This window comes from Patagioenas fasciata, chromosome 30 (assembly GCF_037038585.1).
Source record: "Patagioenas fasciata isolate bPatFas1 chromosome 30, bPatFas1.hap1, whole genome shotgun sequence".
Lineage (NCBI taxonomy): Eukaryota > Metazoa > Chordata > Aves > Columbiformes > Columbidae > Patagioenas > Patagioenas fasciata.
This window is the reverse complement of record NC_092549.1, coordinates 3188602-3210700: the sequence shown is the minus strand read 5'-3', so window position 1 is coordinate 3210700 and position 22099 is coordinate 3188602. Positions and strand designations below refer to the sequence as shown.

Sequence of the window (22099 nt, the reverse complement as noted above, 5' to 3'; positions counted from 1 at the left end):
CCTCGCATGTCCCTGGTGTGTCTGTGGGGCTTGGGGGGGACCCCAGGGCCAGGAGGGGAGGGGACACGGCGGCGGGGGGCAGGGACACACCATGGAGTCCTGGTGACACCGCGGGGACGCGGGAACCCCGGCACGGGGGGCGGGGCCAAGTACGGGTTGTGGGCGGGGTCTGATGGTGTGGGCGGGGCCGCGGCAGCAGAAGAGGCAGGTGTGGGTTGGGTGGTGTGGGCGTGGCCACGGGATATGGGCGTGGTCTGTAGCCTTTGTAGGCGTGGTCGGGGCGCTGGGCTGTGTGGGCGTGGTCTTGGGTTTGTGGGCGTGGCCGGGCGGCCCCCGGCGGGCAGCGCTGAGCCCGGCGTTAGATGGAGCGGGATTGAGGGGACACAGGGGACACGGGGGACACGGAGGCACACGGGACAGGACCGGGTGGCCGTGGGGACCCCCGGGGTCTGGGTGGCATCGCCAAAGCTGGGACCTGAGTTTCCTGCATGACCCGGGAGCGCCTGGACCCCCATGGGCACCTGGGGGCATGGGGATCCCGCGACTGCACCCCAATTCCAGGCACGTCGGGGTGCCGGGGGGTCCCATACATCGGGGTGCTGGGGGGTGCTGCAGCTGCACCCCAAAGCCGGGCACATCGGGGTACTGGGGTTCCCACATATCTGGGTACTGGGGGATCCCGCGTCTGCACCCCAAATCTGGGCATGTCGGGGTGCCAGGGGGTTTCACACATCGGGCTGCTGGGGGGTCCTGCGGCTGCACCCCAAAGCCGGGTACATCGGGGTACTGGGGTTCCCACACATCGGGGTGCTGGGGAGTCCTGCGGCTGCACCCTAAAGCGGGGCACATCGGGGTGCTGGGGAGTCCTGTGGCTGCACCCCAAAACGGGGCACGTCGGAGTGCTGTGGGGTCCCACACATCGGGGTGCTGGCGGGTCCCATGGGGCCGGGGGGGTGTCAGACCCCCCCAGGGGTCCCGTGGCCATGATGCCGGTGCCTGCCCGGACTCCTGGGTCCCCGCTCCGCTTCACCTGGGGTCACCGGGGTCACGGGGCGGGGGGGCGCCCCCAGCCCGCCGGGTCCCTCCGTGCCTCAGTTTCCCCCCCAGCTGCACCGTGGAAAGTCGGAAATTTCCAGTGCGTGGGGCCGGGGGGGCAGGATGCCGGGGAGGGGGGGGCAGGATGCCGGGGGGGCCCCTGCGCCCTTATAATGCTCGGCCGCGCCGCCCGCGCCGCCGCCGCCACCATGCGAGGTAGGGCCTGGCACGGGGGCTGCGTGTGCAGGGGGACACGCGTGTGCGGGCGAGGGGGTGTGCGAGGCCGGGGGTGCGTGTGTGCAGGGGTGTGGGAGCATCCTCGGGGTGCACATATGTGTGCACGGGTGTGGGAGCATCCTCGGGGTGCACGCGTGTGTGCAGGGGTGTGGGAGCATCCTGGGGGTGAACGTGTGTGTGCAGGGGTGTGGGAGCACACATGGGTGTGCACATGGGTGTGCAGGGGCATGGGAGCATCCTCGGGGTGCACATGTGTGTGCAGGGGTGTGGGAGCACACATAGGTGTGCACATGTGTGTGCAGGGGTGTGGGAGCACACATGGGTGTGCACATGTGTGTGCATGGGTGTGGGAGCACGCAGGGGTGTGCACACACTTGTACAGTGGTGTGGGAGCATCCTGGGTGTGCACATGTGTGTGCAGGGGTGTAGTAGCACACAGGGGCATGCACACGCATGTGCAAGGCTGTGGGAGCATCCTGGTGGTGCACACATGTGTGGGAGCATCCTGGGGGTGCACACGTGTGTGCAGGGGTGCGGGAGCACACACATGTGTGTGCAATCAGTGGGAGTGGACATACACATGTGCAGGCGTACTGGAGATTGCAGGAGCCTGTGTGCGTGTGCAAGGGTTAGGGACCATATGTGTGCAAAAGTAGGGGCACACGGATAGCTGCACATCTGCAAGCGTGTGGGAGTGTGTGTGTGCGCGCACACGCGTGGGCACGGCTGTGTGCTCATGTGGGCTGGCGGGAGTGTGTTGCACAGTGCGTGTGGCATCACGCGTGTTCCAGAGCTCACGCCCGCGCGTGTCAAGGCGTGTGCAGGCGTGTTTTGGGGCACACGCGCAACGAGGGTCGTGTAAGCACGTGTGCACACATGCTAGGGTCTGCACACGCATGTGGTGCGTGCTGTTCCATGCACACACGTGTTGCAGCGTGTTGTTGCACTGATGACGCGTAGGTGCGTGCACACGCATGTCATGGCGTGTCAACGTGTGGCGCAGCTTGTGCGGGTGTTGGACGTGGCGCCGGGTGTCTGTGCACAGAGTGTGATGTACACGCGTGTCGAGGGTTGTGCACATGGGTTGTGGGGCTTGCACACACGTCATGGGCTGTGCACATGTGTCGTAGGGCTGTGCACATGGATCATGGGCTGTGCACATGTGTGGTGGGGCTGTGCACACACGTCATGGGCTGTGCACACACGTCATGGGCTGTGCACATGTGTTGTGGGGCTGTGCACACACGTCATGGGCTGTGCACACGTGTTGTGGGGCTTGCACATGCACCGTGGGCTGTGCACACACATGATGGGCTGTGCACACACATGATGGGCTGTGCACACACGTCATGGGCTGTGCACGTGTGTTGTGGGGCTGTGCACACGTATCATGGACTGTGCACACATATTGTGGGGCTTGCATGCTTATTATGGGTGTACACGCATTTCGTGGGCTGTGCACGCATGTCGTGGGTCTTGCACGCATGTTGCAGGACATGCAGGCGTGTTGTGTGCTGTACACGCGCGTTGTGGGGCTTACACACGCCGTGGGCTGTCCACGCGTGTTGTGGGGCACGCACGCACATTGCAGAGCTCGCACGCATGTTGCACGTCTTGCACGCGTGTTCTGGCGTGTTGCCGCACGTCCCGCGGTGCCGGGCAGCCCCGTTTCCCCCCCAGCTGTGTCTGCACGCCGGGGGTGCCCCCCAGCACCCATGGGTGCCCCCGTGCACCTGCGACTCGGGCGCTCGCCCTTAGATGTGGTGGGGCCGGCAGCTGCGCGGGGCTGGCGCAGGTGACACCGGCGGGGACATGGATGGGGACACGCAGGTGGCCCCGCTCCCGCGCCACCCCCTCCACAGCCCCCCCCAAGCTCTGGGGAAACTGAGGCAGGGGTGGCAGCACCCATGGGTGCCGACCGGGCCAGGGTCCCCGGCGTGGCCCGGCGCGGTGGCCTGTGCCGTGACGTGTCACCCTGTGTCATGGCGTGTTTTGCCGTGACGCCGCAGCGGGGGGGCCGGGAGCGCCCGGTCGTCCCCCCACCCTTGGGTGGTGGGTGCTGATGGGTGCTGGGGGTTCTTCATGGGTGGTGGTGGGTGTTGGGTACCAGGGAGTGCTGGGGGGTGCTGATGTGTACTGGTGGGTGCTGGTGGATGCTGGTGAGTACTGGGCTGTACTGGTGGGTGCTGGTGGGTACTGGGGTGTGCTGGTGGGTGCTGGTGGGTACTGGGGTGTGCTGGTGGATGCTGGTGGGTACTGAGATGTGCTGGTGGGTGCTGTTGGGTGCTGGGGGATGCTGGTGGGTGCTGGTGGGTACTGGGGTGTGCTGGTGGGTGCTGGTGGATGTTGGGGGGTGCTGGTGGATACTGGTGGGTGCTGGTGCATCCTGGTGGGTGCTGGTGAGGATGTTGGCTACCACTGGGTGCTGGTTGAGCTGACGGGTACTGGTGTGTGCTGGTGGATGCTGGTGGGTACTGGTGGGGGGTACCAGTGGGTATTGGGGGGTCTATTGGGTGCTGGTGAGGATTGGTGGATCCTGGTGGGGCTGGTGGGTCCTGGTGGGGCTGGTGGGTACTGGTGGGGATGTTTGGTACTGGTGGGGATGTTTGGTACCACTGGGTGCTGGTCGGGCTGACGGGTGCTGGTGCATACTGGTGTGTGCTGGTGGGTCTGTTGGGTACTGATGGAGGTGTTTGATACTGGTGGGTACTGGTGGGGCTGTTGGGTGCTGGTGAGTACTGGTGCATCCTGATGGGTGTTGGTCGGTGCTGGTGGATGCTGGTGCACACCGGTGGAGCTGGGGGGGGTACCAGCCGGTACTGGGGGGTCTATCGGGTGCTGGTGGGGGCTGGTGAGGACCGGCGGGTCATGCTGGCTCTGTTGGGTACCGGTGCGTACTGCTGGGGCCGTTTGGTGCTGATGCGTACCGGTGTGTACTGGTGCATCCCGGTGGGGCTGTCGGGTACCACTGGGTGCTGGAGGGTGCCGGGGGGTGCCGGGGGGTGCCCGCGTTGCCGCCGTTGGGTGCAGGGGGAGCTGTGGGGCTGCCGAGACCTCGCCGACCTCTGCCCGCCGGTTCCCGGCAGGAGCAGCACCCGAAAGCGGCGCTTCCTGGCAGCCGCCGGCGCCGCCGCCGTTGACTAATGCGGGTGCCGGGGGGGCGCTGAGTCAACGCCCCGAATTCCCAGGGCCCCCCCCTTTTGCCGGCGCCGCCGCGGGGGTCCCCGGTGCCCGGTGCCGGATGCGCGGGCGGCCGCCGGGGCCCAAACTGGGGCAGGTGGAAAAAGCCGACGAAGCGGATTCGGGCGCGGGAGGAAGAGCTGCGGGCGCGTGTGCACGCGTGTGCACGCGTGTGCGGGCGTGAAGGAGCGGCTGCCCGTGGGCACGGCCGCGCCGGAGCGTGTGCTGGTGTGCCAGAGCGTGTACGGGTGTGCCAGAGCGTGTACGGACGTGCCAGAGCGTGTACGGACGTGCCAGAGCGTGTTTTGGGGTGTGCAAGCGTACGCGGGCACGTCCCAGCCTGTCTGAGCGTCCCCAAGTGTGCAAGAGCGAGCGTGAGCGCATACAGGCGCGCACAAGCAAAGAGGAGTGTGCACAAGCATCCACGAGTGTGTGCAAGCGCACACAGGCGCGCACAAGCACACAGGAGCGTGCACAAGCGTGTGCCCAGGTGTGTGTCACCCCCCCGTGTCACCATCCCCATGTGTGCGGTTGTGCACAACGTGCAAGCCACCGGTCCCCCAGCTCCGGTGTCCCCTCTGGCTCTGCTTTGTCCCCCCCACTCCAGTGGCCCCTCTGGCTCTGCCATGTCCCCCCCATCTCCAGTGTCCCCTTTGGCTCTGCTGTGTCCCCCCTAACTCCAGTGTCCCCTCTGGCTCTGCTGTGTCCCCCCCATCTCCAGTGGCCCCTCTGGCTCTGCTTTGTTCCCCCCACTCCAGTGTCCCCTCTGGCTCTGCTGTGTCCCCCCTAACTCCAGTGTCTATTGTGTCCCCCCCCATCTCCAATGTCCCCTCTGGCTCTGCTTTGTCCCCCCCCAGCTCTGGTGTCCCCTCTGGCTCTGCCATGTGGCCCCCCAGCTCCAGTGTCTGTTGTGTCCCCTCCATCTCCAGTGTCTGTTGTGTCCCCCCCAGCTCCAGTGTCCCCTCTGGCTCTGCCATGTCCCCCCCAGCTCCAGTGTCCCCTCTGGCTCTGATGTGTCCCCCCCCAGCTCCGGTGTCTGCTGTGCCCCCCCCATCTCCAGTGTCTGCTGTGTCCCCCCATCTCCAGTGTCTATTGTGTCTCCCCCATCTCCAGTGCCCCCTCTGGCTCTACCGTGTCCCCCCAGCTCAGCCATTCCCCCACTCTGGTGTCCCCACACATCCCCATCCCCGGTGTCCCCATCCTCAGTGTCCCCATCCTCAGTGTCCCCCACCCCTGTGACCGCACCCCGCGTTCCCCTGCCCACCCAGCAGGCGCAGCGGTGCCACACAGGTGCCACACGGGTGCCACACGGGTGCCACACTGGTGCCATAGCGGTGCCCCAGCGGTGTCACCGCGGGGCCGTGCCGGGCTGTGCCGGGCCGTGCCGGGGCGGCGGGCGCCTTCCTGCGAGGTGGGGCCGCGTCCCAGTTGCGGCTTCGCCGGCGCTCGCTGCCGCTGTGGTTTCGGCAGCGTCCGGCTGGGCCCACCCTGGGGACACCCGGGGGGACCCTGAGTCCCAGGGGGGACATCGGAGCCCATGGGTGGCACAGAGTCCATGGGGACCATGGGGACATGTGAACCCGTTGGTGGCGTCTGGATCCATAGGGGACAGCGGTGCCCATAGGGACACATCAGCCCATGGGGTCGTGGTGACAACACGGGTGGTCCCAGAGGGGACATGGGGTCCCGTGTGGCCCTTGGGAGCCCACGGGTGACACGGGAACCTCGGGGGGGACATGGGAGCCTGCGGGGTGACGTGTGAGCACATGGGGGACGTGAGTCTGCAGGGGACACGTGAGGCCCTGTGGGGACACGTGGATCTGTGAGGGACACGTGAGCCCATGGGGGACACGCAGTCCTATAGGGGACATGTGAACCCATACAGGACACGTGAGGCCATAGGGGACACACGGATCCATAAGGGACATGTGAGCCCATAGGGGACACACAGTCCCATAGGGGACACATGAACCCATAGGTGACATGTGAGGCCGTAGGGGACACGCAGTCCTATAGGGGACATGTGAACCCATAGGGGCCACATGGTCCTATAGGGAATGTGTGAGCCCATAGAGGACACATGAGGCCGTAGGGGACACATGGTCCTATAGGGGACATGTGAGCCCATAGGGGACACGTGAGCACATAGGGGACACATGAGCCCACAGGGGACACATGAGCCCATAGGGGACACCCAGTCCTATAGGGGACACATGAGCCCATAGGGGACACCTGGTCCCATAGGTCCCACGTGACCCCACAGGGGACACATGAGGCCATAGGGGACACAGGGCCCTATAGGGGACTCGTGAGCCCGGGGTGAGCCTGTGATGCTGCAGGTGACACACATGTCCCCGGGGACCCCTGGGGTCCCCACGCTGTCCCCCCCCAGCCCACATCGAGGTGATCCCCTGCAAGATCTGCGGGGACAAATCCTCGGGGATCCACTACGGGGTCATCACCTGCGAGGGCTGCAAGGTGCCGGGGGGCTCTGGGGGTGCTGGGGGGCTCTGGGGGGGATACTGGGGGATGCTGGGGGGCTCTGGGGGTACTGGGGGTGCTGGAGGGCTCTGGGGGTACTGGGGGGCTCTGGGGGGGATACTGGGGGATTCTGGGGGGCTCTGGGGGTACTGGGGAACTCTGGGGGGATGCTGGGGGGCTCTGGGGGTACTGGGGGTGCTGGGGAGCTCTGGGGGGGATACTGGGGGATGCTGGGGGACTCTGGGGGTACTGGGGGGCTGGGGGGCTCTGGGGGTACTGGGGGGCTCTGGGGGGGATACTGGGGGATTCTGGGGGGCTCTGGGGGTACTGGGGAGCTCTGGGGGGATACTGGGGGATGCTGGGGGCCTCTGGGGGTACTGGGGGTGCTGGGGGGCTCTGGGGGGGATACTGGGGGATTCTGGGGGGCTCTGGGGGTACTGGGGAGCTCTGGGGGGATGCTGGGGGGCTCTGGGGGTACTGGGGAGCTCTGGGGGGATGCTGGGGGGCTCTGGGGGTGCTGGGGAGCTCTGGGGGGATACTGGGGGATGCTGGGGGGCTCTGGGGGTACTGGGGGTGCTGGGGGGCTCTGGGGGTACCGGGGGCCTCTGGGGGGGATACTGGGGGATTCTGGGGGGCTCTGGGGGGGATACTGGGGGATTCTGGGGGGCTCTGGGGGTACTGGGGAGCTCTGGGGGGATACTGGGGGATGCTGGGGGGCTCTGGGGGTACTGGGGGTGCTGGGGGGCTCTGGGGGGGATACTGGGGGATTCTGGGGGCCTCTGGGGGTACTGGGGAGCTCTGGGGGGATACTGGGGGATGCTGGGGGGCTCTGGGGGTACTGGGGGTGCTGGGGAGCTCTGGGGGGGATACTGGGGGATTCTGGGGGCCTCTGGGGGTACTGGGGAGCTCTGGGGGGATACTGGGGATGTTGGGGGGCTCTGGGGGTGCTGGGGGGCTCGGGGTACTGGGGAGCTCTGGGGGGATGCTGGGGGGCTCTGGGGTCTCTGGGGTTACTGGGGAGCTCTGGAGGTGCTGGGGGGCTCTGGGGTTACTGGGGGGCTCTTGGGGTGCTGGGGGGCTCTGGGGGGATACTGGGGGATTTTGGGGGGATACTGGGGGGGCACCAAGGGGCTCTGGGTGTGCCATGGGGTGCTGGGAGTACTGGGAAGTTCTGGGGGGTTCTTGGGGGATACTGGGGGATTCTGGGGGGCTCTGGGGGGGATACTGGGGGATTCTGGGGGGCTCTGGGGGTACTGGGGAGCTCTGGGGGGATACTGGGGGATGCTGGGGGGCTCTGGGGGTACTGGGGGTGCTGGGGGGCTCTGGGGGGGATACTGGGGGATTCTGGGGGCCTCTGGGGGTACTGGGGAGCTCTGGGGGGATACTGGGGGATGCTGGGGGGCTCTGGGGGTACTGGGGGTGCTGGGGAGCTCTGGGGGGGATACTGGGGGATTCTGGGGGCCTCTGGGGGTACTGGGGAGCTCTGGGGGGATACTGGGGATGTTGGGGGGCTCTGGGGGTGCTGGGGGGCTCGGGGTACTGGGGAGCTCTGGGGGGATGCTGGGGGGCTCTGGGGTCTCTGGGGTTACTGGGGAGCTCTGGAGGTGCTGGGGGGCTCTGGGGTTACTGGGGGGCTCTTGGGGTGCTGGGGGGCTCTGGGGGGATACTGGGGGATTTTGGGGGGATACTGGGGGGGCACCAAGGGGCTCTGGGTGTGCCATGGGGTGCTGGGAGTACTGGGAAGTTCTGGGGGGTTCTTGGGGGATACTGGGGGATTCTGGGGTGCTCTGAGGCTTCTAGGGGGTGCCAAGGGGTCCTAAGGGGGGTCTGGGGATACTGGGGGGTCCTGGGAGGATCTAGGGGTACTGAGGGGCTCTAGGGGGTGCCGGGGGGTGCTGGGGGTGCTGAGACTACTAGGGGGTTCTGAGGGGTGCTGGGGGGCTCTGGGGATGCTGGGGGGCTCAAGGGGTTCTGGGGGGCACTGGGGGTTCTGGGGGCACTGGGGGTTCTGGGGGACACTGGGGGGCACTGGGGGTTCTGGGGGCACTGGGGGCACTAGGGGGCACTGATTGGGGCACTGGGGGGTTCTGGGGGCACTGGGAGTTCTGGGGGACACTGGGGGGCACTGGGGGTTCTGGGGTCACTGGGGGGTTCTGGGGGGCACTGGGGGGCACTGGGGGTTCTGGGGTCACTGGGGGGTTCTGGGGGGCACTGGGGGCACTAGGGGGCACTGATTGGGGCACTTGGGGGTTCTGGGGGCACTGGGGGTTCTGGGGGGCACTGAGGGGCACTGGGGGGTTCTGGGGGGCACTGGGAGTTCTGGGGGGCACTGGTTGGGGCACTGGGGGGTTGTGGGGGGCACTGGGGGGTTCTGGGGGGCACTGGGGGGCACTGGGGGTTCTGGGGTCACTGGGGGGTTCTGGGGGGCACTGGGGGCACTAGGGGGCACTGATTGGGGCACTGTGGGGTTCTGGGGGCACTGGGGGTTCTGGGGGGCACTGAGGGGCACTGGGGGGTTCTGGGGGGCACTGGGAGTTCTGGGGGGCACTGGTTGGGGCACTGGGGGTTCTGGGGGCACTGGGAGTTCTGGGGGACACTGGGGGGCACTGGGGGTTCTGGGGGCACTGGGAGTTCTGGGGGGCACTGGTTGGGGCACTGGGGGTTCTGGGGTCACTGGGAGTTCTGGGGGGCACTGGTTGGGGCACTGGGGGGTTGTGGGGGGCACTGGGGGGTTCTGGGGGGCACTGGGGGCACTGGAAGTTCTGGGGGGCACTGGTTGGGGCACTGGGGGGCACTGGGGGCACTGGGGGTGCCGGTGACCCCCTCGCAGGGCTTTTTCCGGCGCAGCCAGCAGAGCCGCCCGCGCTTCACCTGCTCGCGGCAGCAGAACTGCCCCATCGACCGCGCCAGCCGCAACCGCTGCCAGCACTGCCGCCTGCAGAAGTGCCTGCGCCTCGGCATGTCCCGGGACGGTGCGCCACCCCGAACCCCAGCCGGCACCCCCGAACCCCCAACCGGCACCCCCAAACCCGGCTGTACCCCCAACCGGCACCCCTAAACCCCCAACCGGCATCCCCAAACCCGACTGCACGCCCAAAGCCCCAGCCGGCACCCCCAAACCCCAACACCCCCGAACCCGGCTGCACCCCCAAACCCCCAACCAGTACCTCCAAACCCCAACCGGCACCCCCAAACCCGGCTGTATACCCCCAACCGGCACCCCCAAACCCGGCTACACCCCCAAACCCCAACCAGCACCCCCAAACCCGAGTACACCCCCAAACCCCCAACCAACACCCCCAAACCCGAGTGCACCCCCAAACCCCCAACCGGCACCCCCAAACCCGAGTGCGCCCCCAACCGGCACCCCCAAACCCCAACCAGCACCCCCAAACCCGGCTGTACCCCCAAACCCCAACCAGCACTCCCAAACCCGGCTGTACCCCCAAACCCCCAATCAGCACCCCCAAACCCGGCTGTACCCCCAAACACCCAATCGGCACCCCCAAACTTGGCTGTACCCCCACCAGCCCCCCCAAATCCAGCTGTATCCCCACACCCCCTCCACAGCCCCTCCAAACCCGGGTGTACCCCCAGACCCCCAACCAGAACCCCCAAATCCTGCTGTACCGTCCCCAGCCCCCCTAAACCCAGCTGTACCCCCACACCCCCCCACAGCCCCTCCAAACCCGGGTGTACCCCCAAACCCCCAGCCGGCACCCCCAAACCCTACTGTACCCCCCCCAGCCCCCCTAAACCCAGTTGTACCCCCAAACCCTCAACCAGCACCCCCAAACCCCCCCGCAGCCCCCCCAAACCTGAGTGTACCCCCAGGCCCCCAACCAGCACCCCCTAAACCCGAGTGTACCCCAAACCCCCTCCCAGCCCCCCTCAAAACCCGATTGTACCCCAAACCCCAACCGGCACCCACAAACCCGAGTGTACCCCCAAAGCCCCCTACAGCTCCCCCAAACCAGGATGTGCCCCTAAAACCTCCCCATAGCCCCCCCAAACCTGAGTGTACCCCCAAACCCAGGTGCACGCCAATCTCACAGCTGGGTGCACCCCTCTCCCCAAACCTGGTTGGACCCCCAGACCTGGGTGCACCCCCCTCCCCAAATCCAGGTGCACCCCAACCCCACATCTGGTTGCACCTCCAGGCCTGGGTGCACCCCCACATCTGGGTGCACCCCCTCCCCAAACCTGGGTGCACCCCCAAACTCGGGTGCACCCACCTCCCCAAACCTGGGTGCATCCCAATCCCAAACTTGGGTGCACCTCCACACCTGGGTGCACCCCCAGACCTGGGTGCACCCCCTCCCCAAACTTGGGTGCACCCCCAAACTCGGGTGCACCCACCTCCCCAAACCTGGGTGCATCCCCAGGTCTGGGTGCACCCCCACCTCTCAGTGAACCCCCTTCCCAAACCTGGGTGCACCCCCCTCCCCACATCAGGGTGCACCCCAATCCCAAACCTGGGTGCACCTCCACACCTGGGTGCACCCCCAGACCTGGGTGCACCCCCTCCCCAAACCTGGGTGCACCCCTAAACCCTGGTGCCCCCCAACCCAGCCCCACACTCACCCCGTCCCCTCCCGCCCGTCCCCCCCGGGGCTGTGGCCGCTTGGGGACATGGGACATCCCGGGGGGGCCCCGGTGTCCCCGGGGAGGAAGCGCCGTGGCGGGGGCCACACGCGTGGGGCCGGAAAGCCCCGCTTGCCACCGCTATGTAGGTCGCGGGGAGCCCGTCCCACGAGTGGGGCCGTCCCACGCGTGTGACACACGTGTCCCCGGTGCCACCAACTGTCCCCCGGTGTCACCAACTGTCCCCGCAGCCGTCAAGTTCGGCCGCATGTCCAAGAAGCAGCGGGACCGGCTGCACGCCGAGGTGCAGCAGCAGCTGCAGCAGCGGGTGGCCGAGGGGACAACCGGTGTCACCGCGGGGGTGACGGGGACACGGGGACACCCGCTGACCCCCAGCAGCACCCCGGGGTGCCCCGGCACCCACCACGGTGGGATGGACGAAAGGACGGGGACCGCGGTGCAGCCGGAGGGGACGCGGGGGGGTCCGGATGGGGACGGGGACGGGGATGGGGACAGTCCCCGCTTCTACCCACACCCCGGTGCCAGCAGCGTCCTGGAGTCACCTGTGTCCTCTGAGATCGGTGAGTGATGGGTGACATGTCACCCGTGGGTGCTGGGGGGTGGTGGCGCCTGGTTCTGTCACCTACAGGTGCTGGGTGGTGGCATCTGGTTCTGTCACCTACAGGTGCTGGGTGGTGGCCCCTGGCTCTGTCACCCATGGGTGCTCAGTGCTGGTGGCACTTGGCTCTGTCACCCATGGGAGGTGGCACCTGGATCCATCACCCATAGGTGCTGCATGGTGGCCCCTGGCTCTGTCACCCATGGGTAGTGGCACTTGGCTCTGTCACCCATGGGTGGTGGCACCTGGATCCATCACCCATAGGTGCTGCATGGTGGCACCTGGCTCTGTCACCCATAGGTGCTCAGTGTTGGTGGCACCTGGTGCTGTCACCCATGGGTGCTCAGTGCTGGTGGCACTTGGCTCTGTCACCCATGGGTGGTGGCACCTGGATCTGTCACCCATAGGTGCTGCATGGTGGCACCTGGCTCTGTCACCCATAGGTGCTCAGTGCTGGTGGCACTTGGCTCTGTCACCTATAGGTGCTGTGTGGTGACACCTGATTCTGTCACCTGTGGGTGCTGGGGAGTGGCACTTGGCTCTGTCACCCGTGGGTCATGGCACCTGGATCTGTCACTTGTAGGTGCTGGGTGATGCCACTTGGCTCTATCACCCATGGGTGCTGCATGGTGGCACCTGGCTCTGTCACCCATAGGTGATCAGTGCTGGTGGCACCTGGTTCTGTCACCTATAGGTGCTGGGTGGTGGCACTTGCCTCTGTCACCTGTGGGTGTTGGGTGGTGACACCTGGCTCTATCACCCATAGGTGCTCGGTGCTGGTGGCACCTGCATCCATCACCCATGGGTGCTGGGTGGTGGCACCTGGCTCTGTTACCCCTAGATTCTCAGTGCTGGTGGCACCGGGCTCTGTCACCTATAGGTGCTGGGTGGTGACACCTGGCTCTATCACCCATAGGTGCTCGGTGCTGGTGGCACCTGCATCCATCACCCATGGGTGCTGGGTGGTGGCATCTGGCTCTGTCACCCATGGGTGGTGGCACCTGGCTCTGTCACCCATAGGTGCTCAGTGCTGGTGGCACCTGCATCCATCACCCATGGATGCTGAGTGGTGGCACCTGGCTCTGTCACCCATGGGTGCTGTGTGGCGGTGGGTCCTTACCTGTTGTATCCACAGCCTCGGCCCACCCACCATGTCCCCGTGTCCCCGCAGAGCAGCTGACGCAGAACGTGCTGGCGTCGCACCGCGCCACGTGCCAGCTGGGCGCCGAGGACCTGCGGCTGCGCCGCGGCGACACCTTCACCCGCGAGGAGGTCAGCGCCTACCAGCGGCAGGTGAGGCGGCGCCGGGAGGGGACCGGGGTGTCCCCAGAGGCCATGGGGACACAACGGGGACACAATGGGGACACAATGGGGTCGCGCAGCCGGCGGCGGAGATGTGGCAGCGCTGCGCCGGGCGCATCACCGAGGCCGTGCAGCACGTGGTGGAGTTCGCCAAGCGCCTGCGCGGCTTCATGGAGCTGAGCCAGCATGACCAGATCGTCCTGCTCAAGGCGGGTATGGCCTGGCTCCAAGCTGGGGACATCACCGTGTACCCTGTCCCCAACCCCAGGGTCACCACTGCGTCTCTGTCCCCAACCCCGGGGTCACCACTGCGTCCCTGTCCCCAAGCTGGGGACATCACCGCATCCCCGTCCCCAACCTGGGGATATCACTGCGTCTCTGTCCCCAACCCCGGGGTCACCACTGCGTCCCTGTCCCCAAGCTGGGGACACCACTGCATACCCGTCCCCAACATGGGGACATCACCGTGTCCCTGTTCCCAACCCCAGGGTCACCACTGCGTCCCTGTCCCCAAGCTGGGGACATCACCACATCCTTGTCCCCATCCCCACTGTCCCTTCTGCCTCCATCTCCCCAGCCCTGGTGTCCCCAAGGGCCACTCTGGCCTCATCGGGGAGGTAACACTCCCATGGGTCCCACCGGGGAGGTGACAGTCCCCAAGGGACCACTCCAGCCCTATTGGGGAGGTGACAGTTCCTAAGGGGCCACTCCAACCTCACTGAGGAGGTGACAGTCCCGTGGGTCCCACTGGGGAGGTGACAGTCCCCAAGGGCTACTCCAGCCCCATTGGGGAGGTGACAGTCCCATGGGTCCCACTGGAGAGGTGACAGTCCCCAAGGGCTACTCCAGCCTCACTGGGGAGGTGACAGTCCCATGGGTCCCACTGGGGAGGTGACAGTCCCCAAGGGCCACTCCAGCCCCATTGGGGAGGTGACAGTCCCATGGGTCCCACTGGGGAGGTGACAGTCCCATGGGTCCCACCTGGGAGGTGACAGTCCCCAGTGCTGGTGCCACGGGGGCACCATCCCACCCCCACTTAACGTCACCGCGTGTCCCCGGTGCCACCCCCGTGTCCCCGCGGCGGCTCCAGGTGCCATGGAGGTGGTGCTGGTGCGCATGTGCCGAGCCTTCGACGCCGAGACCCGCACCGTGTTCTTCGAGGGCAAGTACGCCGGCGCCGAGCTCTTCCGAGCCCTGGGTAGGGCTGGGGACATGGGGGGGACACAGGGGACACGGGGAGGGGACGCAGGGTGACCGGGGCTCCCCCCAGGCTGCCACGAGCTGGTCGGCTCCATCTTCGACTTCGCCCAGAGCCTCAGCGCGCTGCGCTTCTCGGAGAGCGAGGTGGCCTTCGTCAGCGCCCTCGTCCTCGTCAACGCCAGTGAGGGACCCCGGGACTCAGTTTCCCTCCCTGTCCCCCCCGGGCCTCAGTTTCCAGTGTCCCTGTCCCCATGCGGTGTCCCTGTCCCCACACGGTGTCCCTGTCCCCACGCGGTGTCCCTATCCCTGTCCTTGTCCCTGTCCCCACACAGTGTCCCTGTCCCCATGTGCGGTGTCCCTGTCCCCACACGGTGTCCCTGTCCCTACACGATGTCCCTGTCCCCATGCAGTGTCCCTGTCCCCAGTGTCCCTGTCCCCACACAGTGTCCCTGTCCCCACGCGGTGTCCCTGTCCCCACACGGTGGCCCTGTCCCTACAGAGTGTCCCTGTCCCCATGCAGTGTCCCTGTCCCCAGTGTCCCTGTCCCCACATGGTGTCCCTGTCCACACACGGTGTCCCTGTCCCCATGTGCGGTGTCCCCATCCCTGTCCTTGTCCCTGTCCCCACACAGTGTCTCTGTCTCTCTTCCTGTCCCCACACAGTGTCCCTGTCCCCATGTGCGGTGTCCCTGTCCCTACACGGTGTCCCTGTCCCCATGCAGTGTCCCTGTCCCCAGTGTCTCTGTCCCCACATGGTGTCCCTGTCCCCATGCGGTGTCCCTATCCCAGTCCTTGTCGCTGTCACCACACAGTGTCTCTGTCCCTGTCCCCACACAGTGTCCCTGTCCCCACACAGTGTCCCTGTCCCCATGTGCGGTGTCCCTGTCCCTACACAGTGTCCCTGTCCCTACACAGTGTCCCTGTCCCCACGCAGTGTCCCTGTCTCTGTCCTTGTCCCTGTCCCCATGCATGGTGTCCCTGTCCCCACGTGGTGTCCCTGTCCCTATCCCCAGTATCCATGTCCCCATGTAGGGTGTCCCTGTCCCCAGTGTCCCTGTCCCCATGCGATGTCCCTGTCCCATGCAGTGTCCCTGTCCCTGTCCCCACGCGGTGTCCCTGTCCCCACGCGGTGTCCCTGTCCCCACATGATGCCCCTGTCCCCATGCGATGTCCCTGTCCCTGTCCCCACGTGGTGTCCCTGTCCCTGTCCCCACGTGATGTCCCTGTCCACATGCGATGTCCCTGTCCCTGTCCCCACGCGGTGTCCCTGTCCCCACGTGATGCCCCTGTCCCCATGCGATGTCCCTGTCCCTTCCCTGTCCCTGTCCCTGTCCCTGTCCCTGTCCCTGTCCCCACGCAGTGTCCCTGTCCCCACATGATGCCCCTGTCCCCATGCGATGTCCCTGTCCCTTCCCTGTCCCTGTCCCTGTCCCTGTCCCTGTCCCTGTCCCTGTCCCCACACGGTGTCCCTGTCCCCACGTGATGCCCCTGTCCCCATGCGATGTCCCTGTCCCTGTCCCTGTCCCTGTCGCTGTCCCTGTCCCTGTCCCTGTCCCCACACGGTGTCCCTGTCCCCAGGCCGGCCGTGGCTGCAGGAGCAGGGGAAGGTGGCCCGGCTGCAGGGACATCTGGACATCGCCTTCCGGCTGCTGCTGCGCCGGACGCAGCGCGAGGGGCTGCTGGCCAGGGTGGGCATTGTCACCCGTGTCCCCCGTCTGTGTGACACGTGTGTCCCCTCCATGAGTGACATGAGTGTCCCTTCTCTCTGTGTGTGTTACATGTGTGTCCCTTCCATGCATGCAACGTGTGTCCCCTTTGTGCGCATGTGACACGTGTGTGGCGTGCGTCACCACCTCCTTGGCATGCGTGGTGCGTGTCCCTGCGTGGCGCTGTGTGACAAGCGTGTCCCCAGCGTGCACGGTGCGTGTCCCCTGCATGTGGCAGCGTGTGACAGGCATGTCCCCAGCAGTTGCCGCCGCGGGGGCGGCTGCGGGCGCTGTGCTGGCAGCACATACAGCAGCTGGGGACGTTCCTGCGCCAGCACCCCGGGGTGCCCCCCGCCGCCTTCCCCCCGCTCTACCGCGAGCTCTTCGCCCCCGACGTCGACACCGGTGCCACACGCTGACCCCCCGGACGCCTGGGTCCTCACCCTGACACCCCCCTGCCTACGACTCAGCTGTGGCTGGGGACAGGGGGGTGGCACCCATGGGTGCTCCTGCGGCTGGGGAGCACCTGGAGGGGTCTGGCACCCAGTGATGGTCTGTCACCTGGTGACACTGTCACCCAACGGGGCTTTGTCACCTGGTGATGCTCTGTCACATGAGGAGGATTCATCGCCCGGGGGTCCCCATCACCTGGGGGTGTCCCCTCCCTTGGGGACGATATCTCACCCACGGGGGGCGCCCTGGCACTGGGGGTGCCCCCCCCCCCGTTCGGAGTGGAATAAAGGCGTTTTGGGGAACGGTGTGTCTGTGGGCTTTGTCACGGCGGGAACAGCGGCGTGGGGGGGGCACTGGGTGGCAGTAGGTGGCCCGGGGTGGCGGGGTGACAGAGGTGACACCGAGTGGCCCCGTCCCACCTCCCGGAACCCCACGGCCACGCCACGCGGGGCGTTACGGGACGCCCCGTCCCCCCGGCTCTACGGGACCCCGCGCCTGTCACTCACGGCTCAGGGAGGGTCCGAGCCGCTCTGCTGCTCGCTGATTGGCTCTATCCATCCTCCGCGCTCAGCCGATTGGCCGCTTTATTCCAAGGCCGGCGCTTTGCCCCGCCCCCTCTCCCCTCTCGTCCCTCCCCCTCTCGCTGATTTGCCACCTCGGCTTCGGCGCTGATTGGTGGGAGGGGGAGGAGCTGCGCTCTGGTTGGAGGGCGGTGGAAGGGGGCGGGGCCGGCGGCGGCCGGGCGCGTGAGGCGGCGGCGGCGCGATGGGCGCGGAGCTGCGGGACGAGGCCGGGCCGGGTCCGAAGGGTCCGGGCCGGGGCCCTGCAGGTACCGCGGGGCCACTGGGGAAGGCGGCGAGACCGCGGGGCCGGTGCAGCTGCGCTCCCGGGCTCCGTGTGCTGCGACCTGGTCCGGTGGCACCGGGGCTGAGGGGACGTGAGCGGGAGGAGCTGAGGGGCGGAGGCCGCCCCAGGGCGGGGAGGGCTCGGCCTGGGCTTCCCCACCGCAGCAGGGCCAGGGGCAGGCTCCCGGTAACGGTGCCGGTTCCTCAGCCCGCGGGTGTGATGGCGGCGGAGCGGGGACACTGGAGCAGCCTGACAGCGCTGCAGAAAACCGCCCTGGTGCTGGGGATCCCGGCCGGGGCCACCGTCCTCTACATCCTGTACCGGCGGTACCGGGAGAGCCGAGGTGGGTGTTGCAGCCCCCGTGTCCCTCCTGGTCCCCCGTGTCCTTTCCAGGGCTCCCTGTGTCCCCCCTTACATTCAGCTACTCCCCCCAGCACTGCTGAGGTGCTCAGGTCCCCACCCGGGTCCCTCTTGGGATCCCTCAGGGTTCCGTGTCCCCCTGCCTGGATCCCCCTTTGGTTCCCTCAGGGTCCCGTGTCCCCCTACCTGGATCCCCCTTTGGTTCCCTCAGGGTCCCATGTCTCCCCCGCCCCAGGTCCCCCTCTGGTTCCCTCAGGGTCCCATGTCTCCCCCGCCCCGGGTCCCCCTTTGGTTCCCTCAGTGTCCTATGTCCCCCTACCTGGATCCCCCTTTGGTTCCCTCAGGGTCCTGTGTCTCCCCCACCCTGGGTCCCCCTTTGGTTCCCTCAGAGTCCCGTGTGTGTCCCCCAGGTCCCCCTTTGGTTCCCTCAGGGTCCTGGGTCCCCCTTTGGTTCCCTCAGGGTCCCCCTTGCATTCCCCCACAGATCCCTTTAGGGTCCCCCCTGGGTCACTTCAGGTTTCCCCCGTGCTCCCTCCCCAGTCCTGGGGCAGCTGCTGGAGCAGCTTTGCCCATTTACCGTTTCCCCGGGGCTGTTTCTGCCTCCCCCCCATGCCCCACACCACTGTGGTCCCACAGAGGAGAGACTGACGTTCGTGGGGGACAAGGAGCTGGAGATCGAGATGCGGGTGCCCCGGGCGGCCATGAAATCCATCATCGGGCGGAAAGGAGCCACCATCAAAAAGGTGGGGGACACTGGGGGTGGCCGAGCTCACCGGGAGCCGCGATAAGCAGCTCATCCTCCCCTTCCCGGTGCCCACAGCTGAGCCAGGAGACCGGCGCCCGCATCACAGTGGAGGAAGAGGAGGGTGAGGAGGAGACGGCGCTGCTCATCGCGGGCTCCCCCGCCCAGGTGTGCCGCGCCAAAGCCGCCGTGCACCGCATCGTGATGGAGAGCGCGCCGGTGACCGAACAGCTCTGTGTGCCCCAGCGCGCCGTGGGACGGATCATCGGTACCTCAGCCCCCAGCAGGGGTCGCAAATGGACCCCCTCGGTGGCAGAATCGCTGCCGAAAGCGCCGGGGTGGGGTGGGAGAGTGGTGTTGCCTCTTGCTTTGTATCCCTGGGGATCCCAGTTACCCCCCAAGGGACCTCCCGGATGCCTGGGTCCTCCCCTGGATGCCTGGGTCCACTTGGGTGGGGGGCACCTCAGATGTTTGGATTCCCTGTGTCACCCCCCAGGGGACCCAGGCATCTGGACCCCCCCACTATCCCCCCACAAAGGACACAATTTTGGGGACCTGACACCCTGGGGGTACCCAGGTGTCTGGACCCCCCATGGGACCCAGGCATCCGGCCCCCCCACTTTCCCCTCATGAAGGGCACAATTTTGGGGACCTGACCCCCTGGGGGGACCCAGGTGTCTGGGCACAGCTGGCCCCCATCCATGGCTAATTAGGGCTCATTAATGGCAGCTGCTAATCAGTGTCATGACACCTGGAGAGGGGTGGGACCTGGATGCCTGGGTCCCTTACTGATCCCCATTCCCCTCACAAGAGAACCCAGGTGTCCGGGGTAAAGAAATGAGAGAAACCCCCTGATTTCCTTCATATATTTTAATTAATCTGATTGCGTCCCGCAGGCCGGGGGGGCGAGACGGTGCGCGGCATCTGCCGCAGCTCGGGGGCCCGCGTGCTCTGCGAGCGCGAGGCCGACGCCGGCCCGGGCCCCATCAGGGTCGTGCAGCTCTCGGGGACGCGCACGGAGGTGGCGGCAGCCAAGGTGAGCGGGACCCCGAGGCCCGGGGGGTGTCCCGGTGCCCCCAACCCACCGCTCACCTCTTCCACCCCACCAGAAACTCATCCTGGAGAAGCTGGCGGAGGACGTCGCTTTCCGCAAGGAGCTGATGGTGGCCCCCGTGCGCTGCCCGGTCAAACAGCCCCTGGGCCGCCGGCGGGACCGGGAGCCGCTGCCCGACGGGGAGGAGGAAGATGAAGGGGCCACGGCCTGGGCTGAAGGTTCCGACCTGCCCCACGATGAGGGTGAGGAGCTGGAGGAGCTGGCAGTGCCGAAATTTCAGGGTAAGAGAAGGCGTTTGCGTCGTTCCGGTGAAATAGAACCAGGGAACGCGATTGCTCAGGGCAAGCGGAGGGTTGGGGATGCTAGGTCACCCCGGGGCTGCTTGTGGCTTTGTCCCCCTCCTCGTGCCCCCGGTGTTGCCGTTACCAGGCGGGACGGCTCAGCCGGAGCCGTTTGTCCTGTAGTTGCCCCAAGTGGCGTCTCCACGAGCAGGATGGGGATTCGGGGCTCCCTGGGTGGCCCCCCCAGCTCTCACCGCCCCCCCTGCAGTTCCCAGCCCCGATTTGGGCCCCGTGCCCCTCGAGCCCCTCCAGGTTTTCGTCTCGGCGGCCGAAAGCCCCGCACGGTTCTGGGTGCAGCTGGTGGGGCGGCGCAACCTGCGGCTGGACCGGCTCCGCGCCGAGATGCGCCGGCACTACCAGAGCAGTGGCCACACGGTGAGATCCTGGGGGTGTCGTCCCCGTCCCCTCCTGCTCCCTGCAGCCATCGCGGGGATGTCACCTGCTCTGTCCCCCCCGCCCAGGCTGAGCTCTTGACCGTCCAAGCCGGGGACATCGTGGCTGCTCCGTCCCTGGACGGTGGCGAGTGGCACCGGGCGCGCGTGCTGGGTGTGCAGGGGGATGGCAGAGTGGGGCTGCACTACGTGGATTTTGGGGACAACGGGGACGCCCCCCCCGAGGCGCTGCGGGCCCTGCGGTGAGCGTGGGTGGCACCGAGGGGTGGGGACAGCGGTTTGGTGTCCCCAGGGGAGGCTGGCGGTGGGGAGGGGGCTCATGGCTGTGGAACAAGGCGGGGAATTCAGTGTTTGGGTGGCCAGGGGAAGCTGGGGGGACCGTGTCACTGTGTCACCGCGCTCTCTGTCCCCACCAGGAGTGACTTCCTCAGCCTGCCCTTCCAAGCCATTGAGTGCAGCCTGGCCGGGATCAAGCCTGCTGGTGAGTTGGGGGGGCTAGATCTTTGTGTCCCCTACAGGGGGGTGACACCCAGTGTCCCTTCCCCCATGGGTGACACCCTGTGTCTCCCACATTTGAAATGGGGTGTCGGGGATCCCCTCCTTCCCTGGGGACATTCAAACCCCCCCGAGATGTGTCCTGGTTACCCCACAGCGTGTGTCCCCATCCCCCTGGGGGTCCCATTGTCCCCCCAGCAGGTGACACATGGGACGAGGCGGCGCTGGCCGCGTTCCAGCGCCTGACGCACTGTGCCCGCTGGACACCGGTGCTGGCCACCGTCACCAGTTACTCCCAGTCCGGGCTCTGCCCCCGGCCCAGCGTGCGGCTCTTCGGGCTCCACCACAACCAGGTGACCCCAGCGTCCCCGTGTCCCTTCCTTATGTCCCCATGACCCCCCTGTTACCCTCTCTGCTCTCACAGAACCTGGACGTGGCCACGGAGCTGGTGCGGTTGGGCCACGCTGTGCCCTGTCCCCTAGAGGGCTCGGTGGGGGACGGGTCCCCCCGGCCGGTACCGGGAGCTGCGGCGGAGACACCGGTGAGTGGAGATGGGGTGAGGACAGTGGACGAGGCTCTGGAAGGAGACGGTGCCTGGGGATCGTTCCTTCCCCAGTGTCTCCCCGGTGTCACCGTGCAGGAGCCCGTCACCGCCGCCTCCCTTGAGAGCCTCTTGCTGGAGCCACAGCACAGCCCCGGCGAGACCCCCCGCACCCCATCATGCCTCAGCCTGTCCGGTAAGCACGGGCACGGGCTGGGAACGGCCCTGGTGACACCGCTAATGCACCCAGTGACACCGGTACCGTGTCCCCAGCCAGCCCTTTTCCCACTGTTTCTCTACAGACGGTGCCTCCAGCGGCAGCGAGGATGGTGACGGTGATGTGACAGAGACGAGGTCGTCGTGATACCCCCGTTACCGGCCCGGTCTCCCCTGTTCCCCCCGGTTGCGGTTGGTTTGGTTTTGCCCCAGCCCTGTTTTGCGGCGGAGGAAAAGAACCGCATTGTTGTTAATAAAATTGAAGGTTTTGGAGCTCCTGCTTCTTCCGGTCCCTGCTTGCAGCACCGGTTTCCCC

General features: G+C 67.1%; 2 protein-coding genes across 2 annotated transcripts; both read left to right on the top strand.

Moving 5' to 3' along the window:
* Window positions 1–6797: 6797 nt before the first annotated feature.
* On the top strand, window positions 6798–17098 carry RORC (RAR related orphan receptor C). The gene is given in 11 exon segments (XM_065857601.2): window positions 6798–6930; window positions 9764–9905; window positions 11769–12098; window positions 13308–13429; window positions 13519–13651; window positions 14529–14636; window positions 14709–14819; window positions 16216–16239; window positions 16242–16305; window positions 16307–16325; window positions 16607–17098. Coding segments are annotated over 10 exon segments (1080 nt in total). The 5' UTR covers window positions 6798–6930; window positions 9764–9892; the 3' UTR covers window positions 16763–17098.
* A 429-nt stretch (window positions 17099–17527) lies between these two features.
* TDRKH (tudor and KH domain containing) lies at window positions 17528–22056 on the top strand. Its single transcript, XM_065857720.2, has 13 exons — window positions 17528–17625; window positions 17850–17985; window positions 18639–18745; window positions 18823–19012; window positions 19641–19780; window positions 19854–20079; window positions 20348–20514; window positions 20601–20773; window positions 20948–21012; window positions 21228–21379; window positions 21451–21567; window positions 21667–21763; window positions 21870–22056. Exons 2-13 carry the CDS (start codon window positions 17862–17864, stop codon window positions 21929–21931), a joined length of 1620 nt encoding a protein of 539 aa, XP_065713792.1. The 5' UTR covers window positions 17528–17625; window positions 17850–17861; the 3' UTR covers window positions 21932–22056.
* Window positions 22057–22099: the final 43 nt, after the last annotated feature.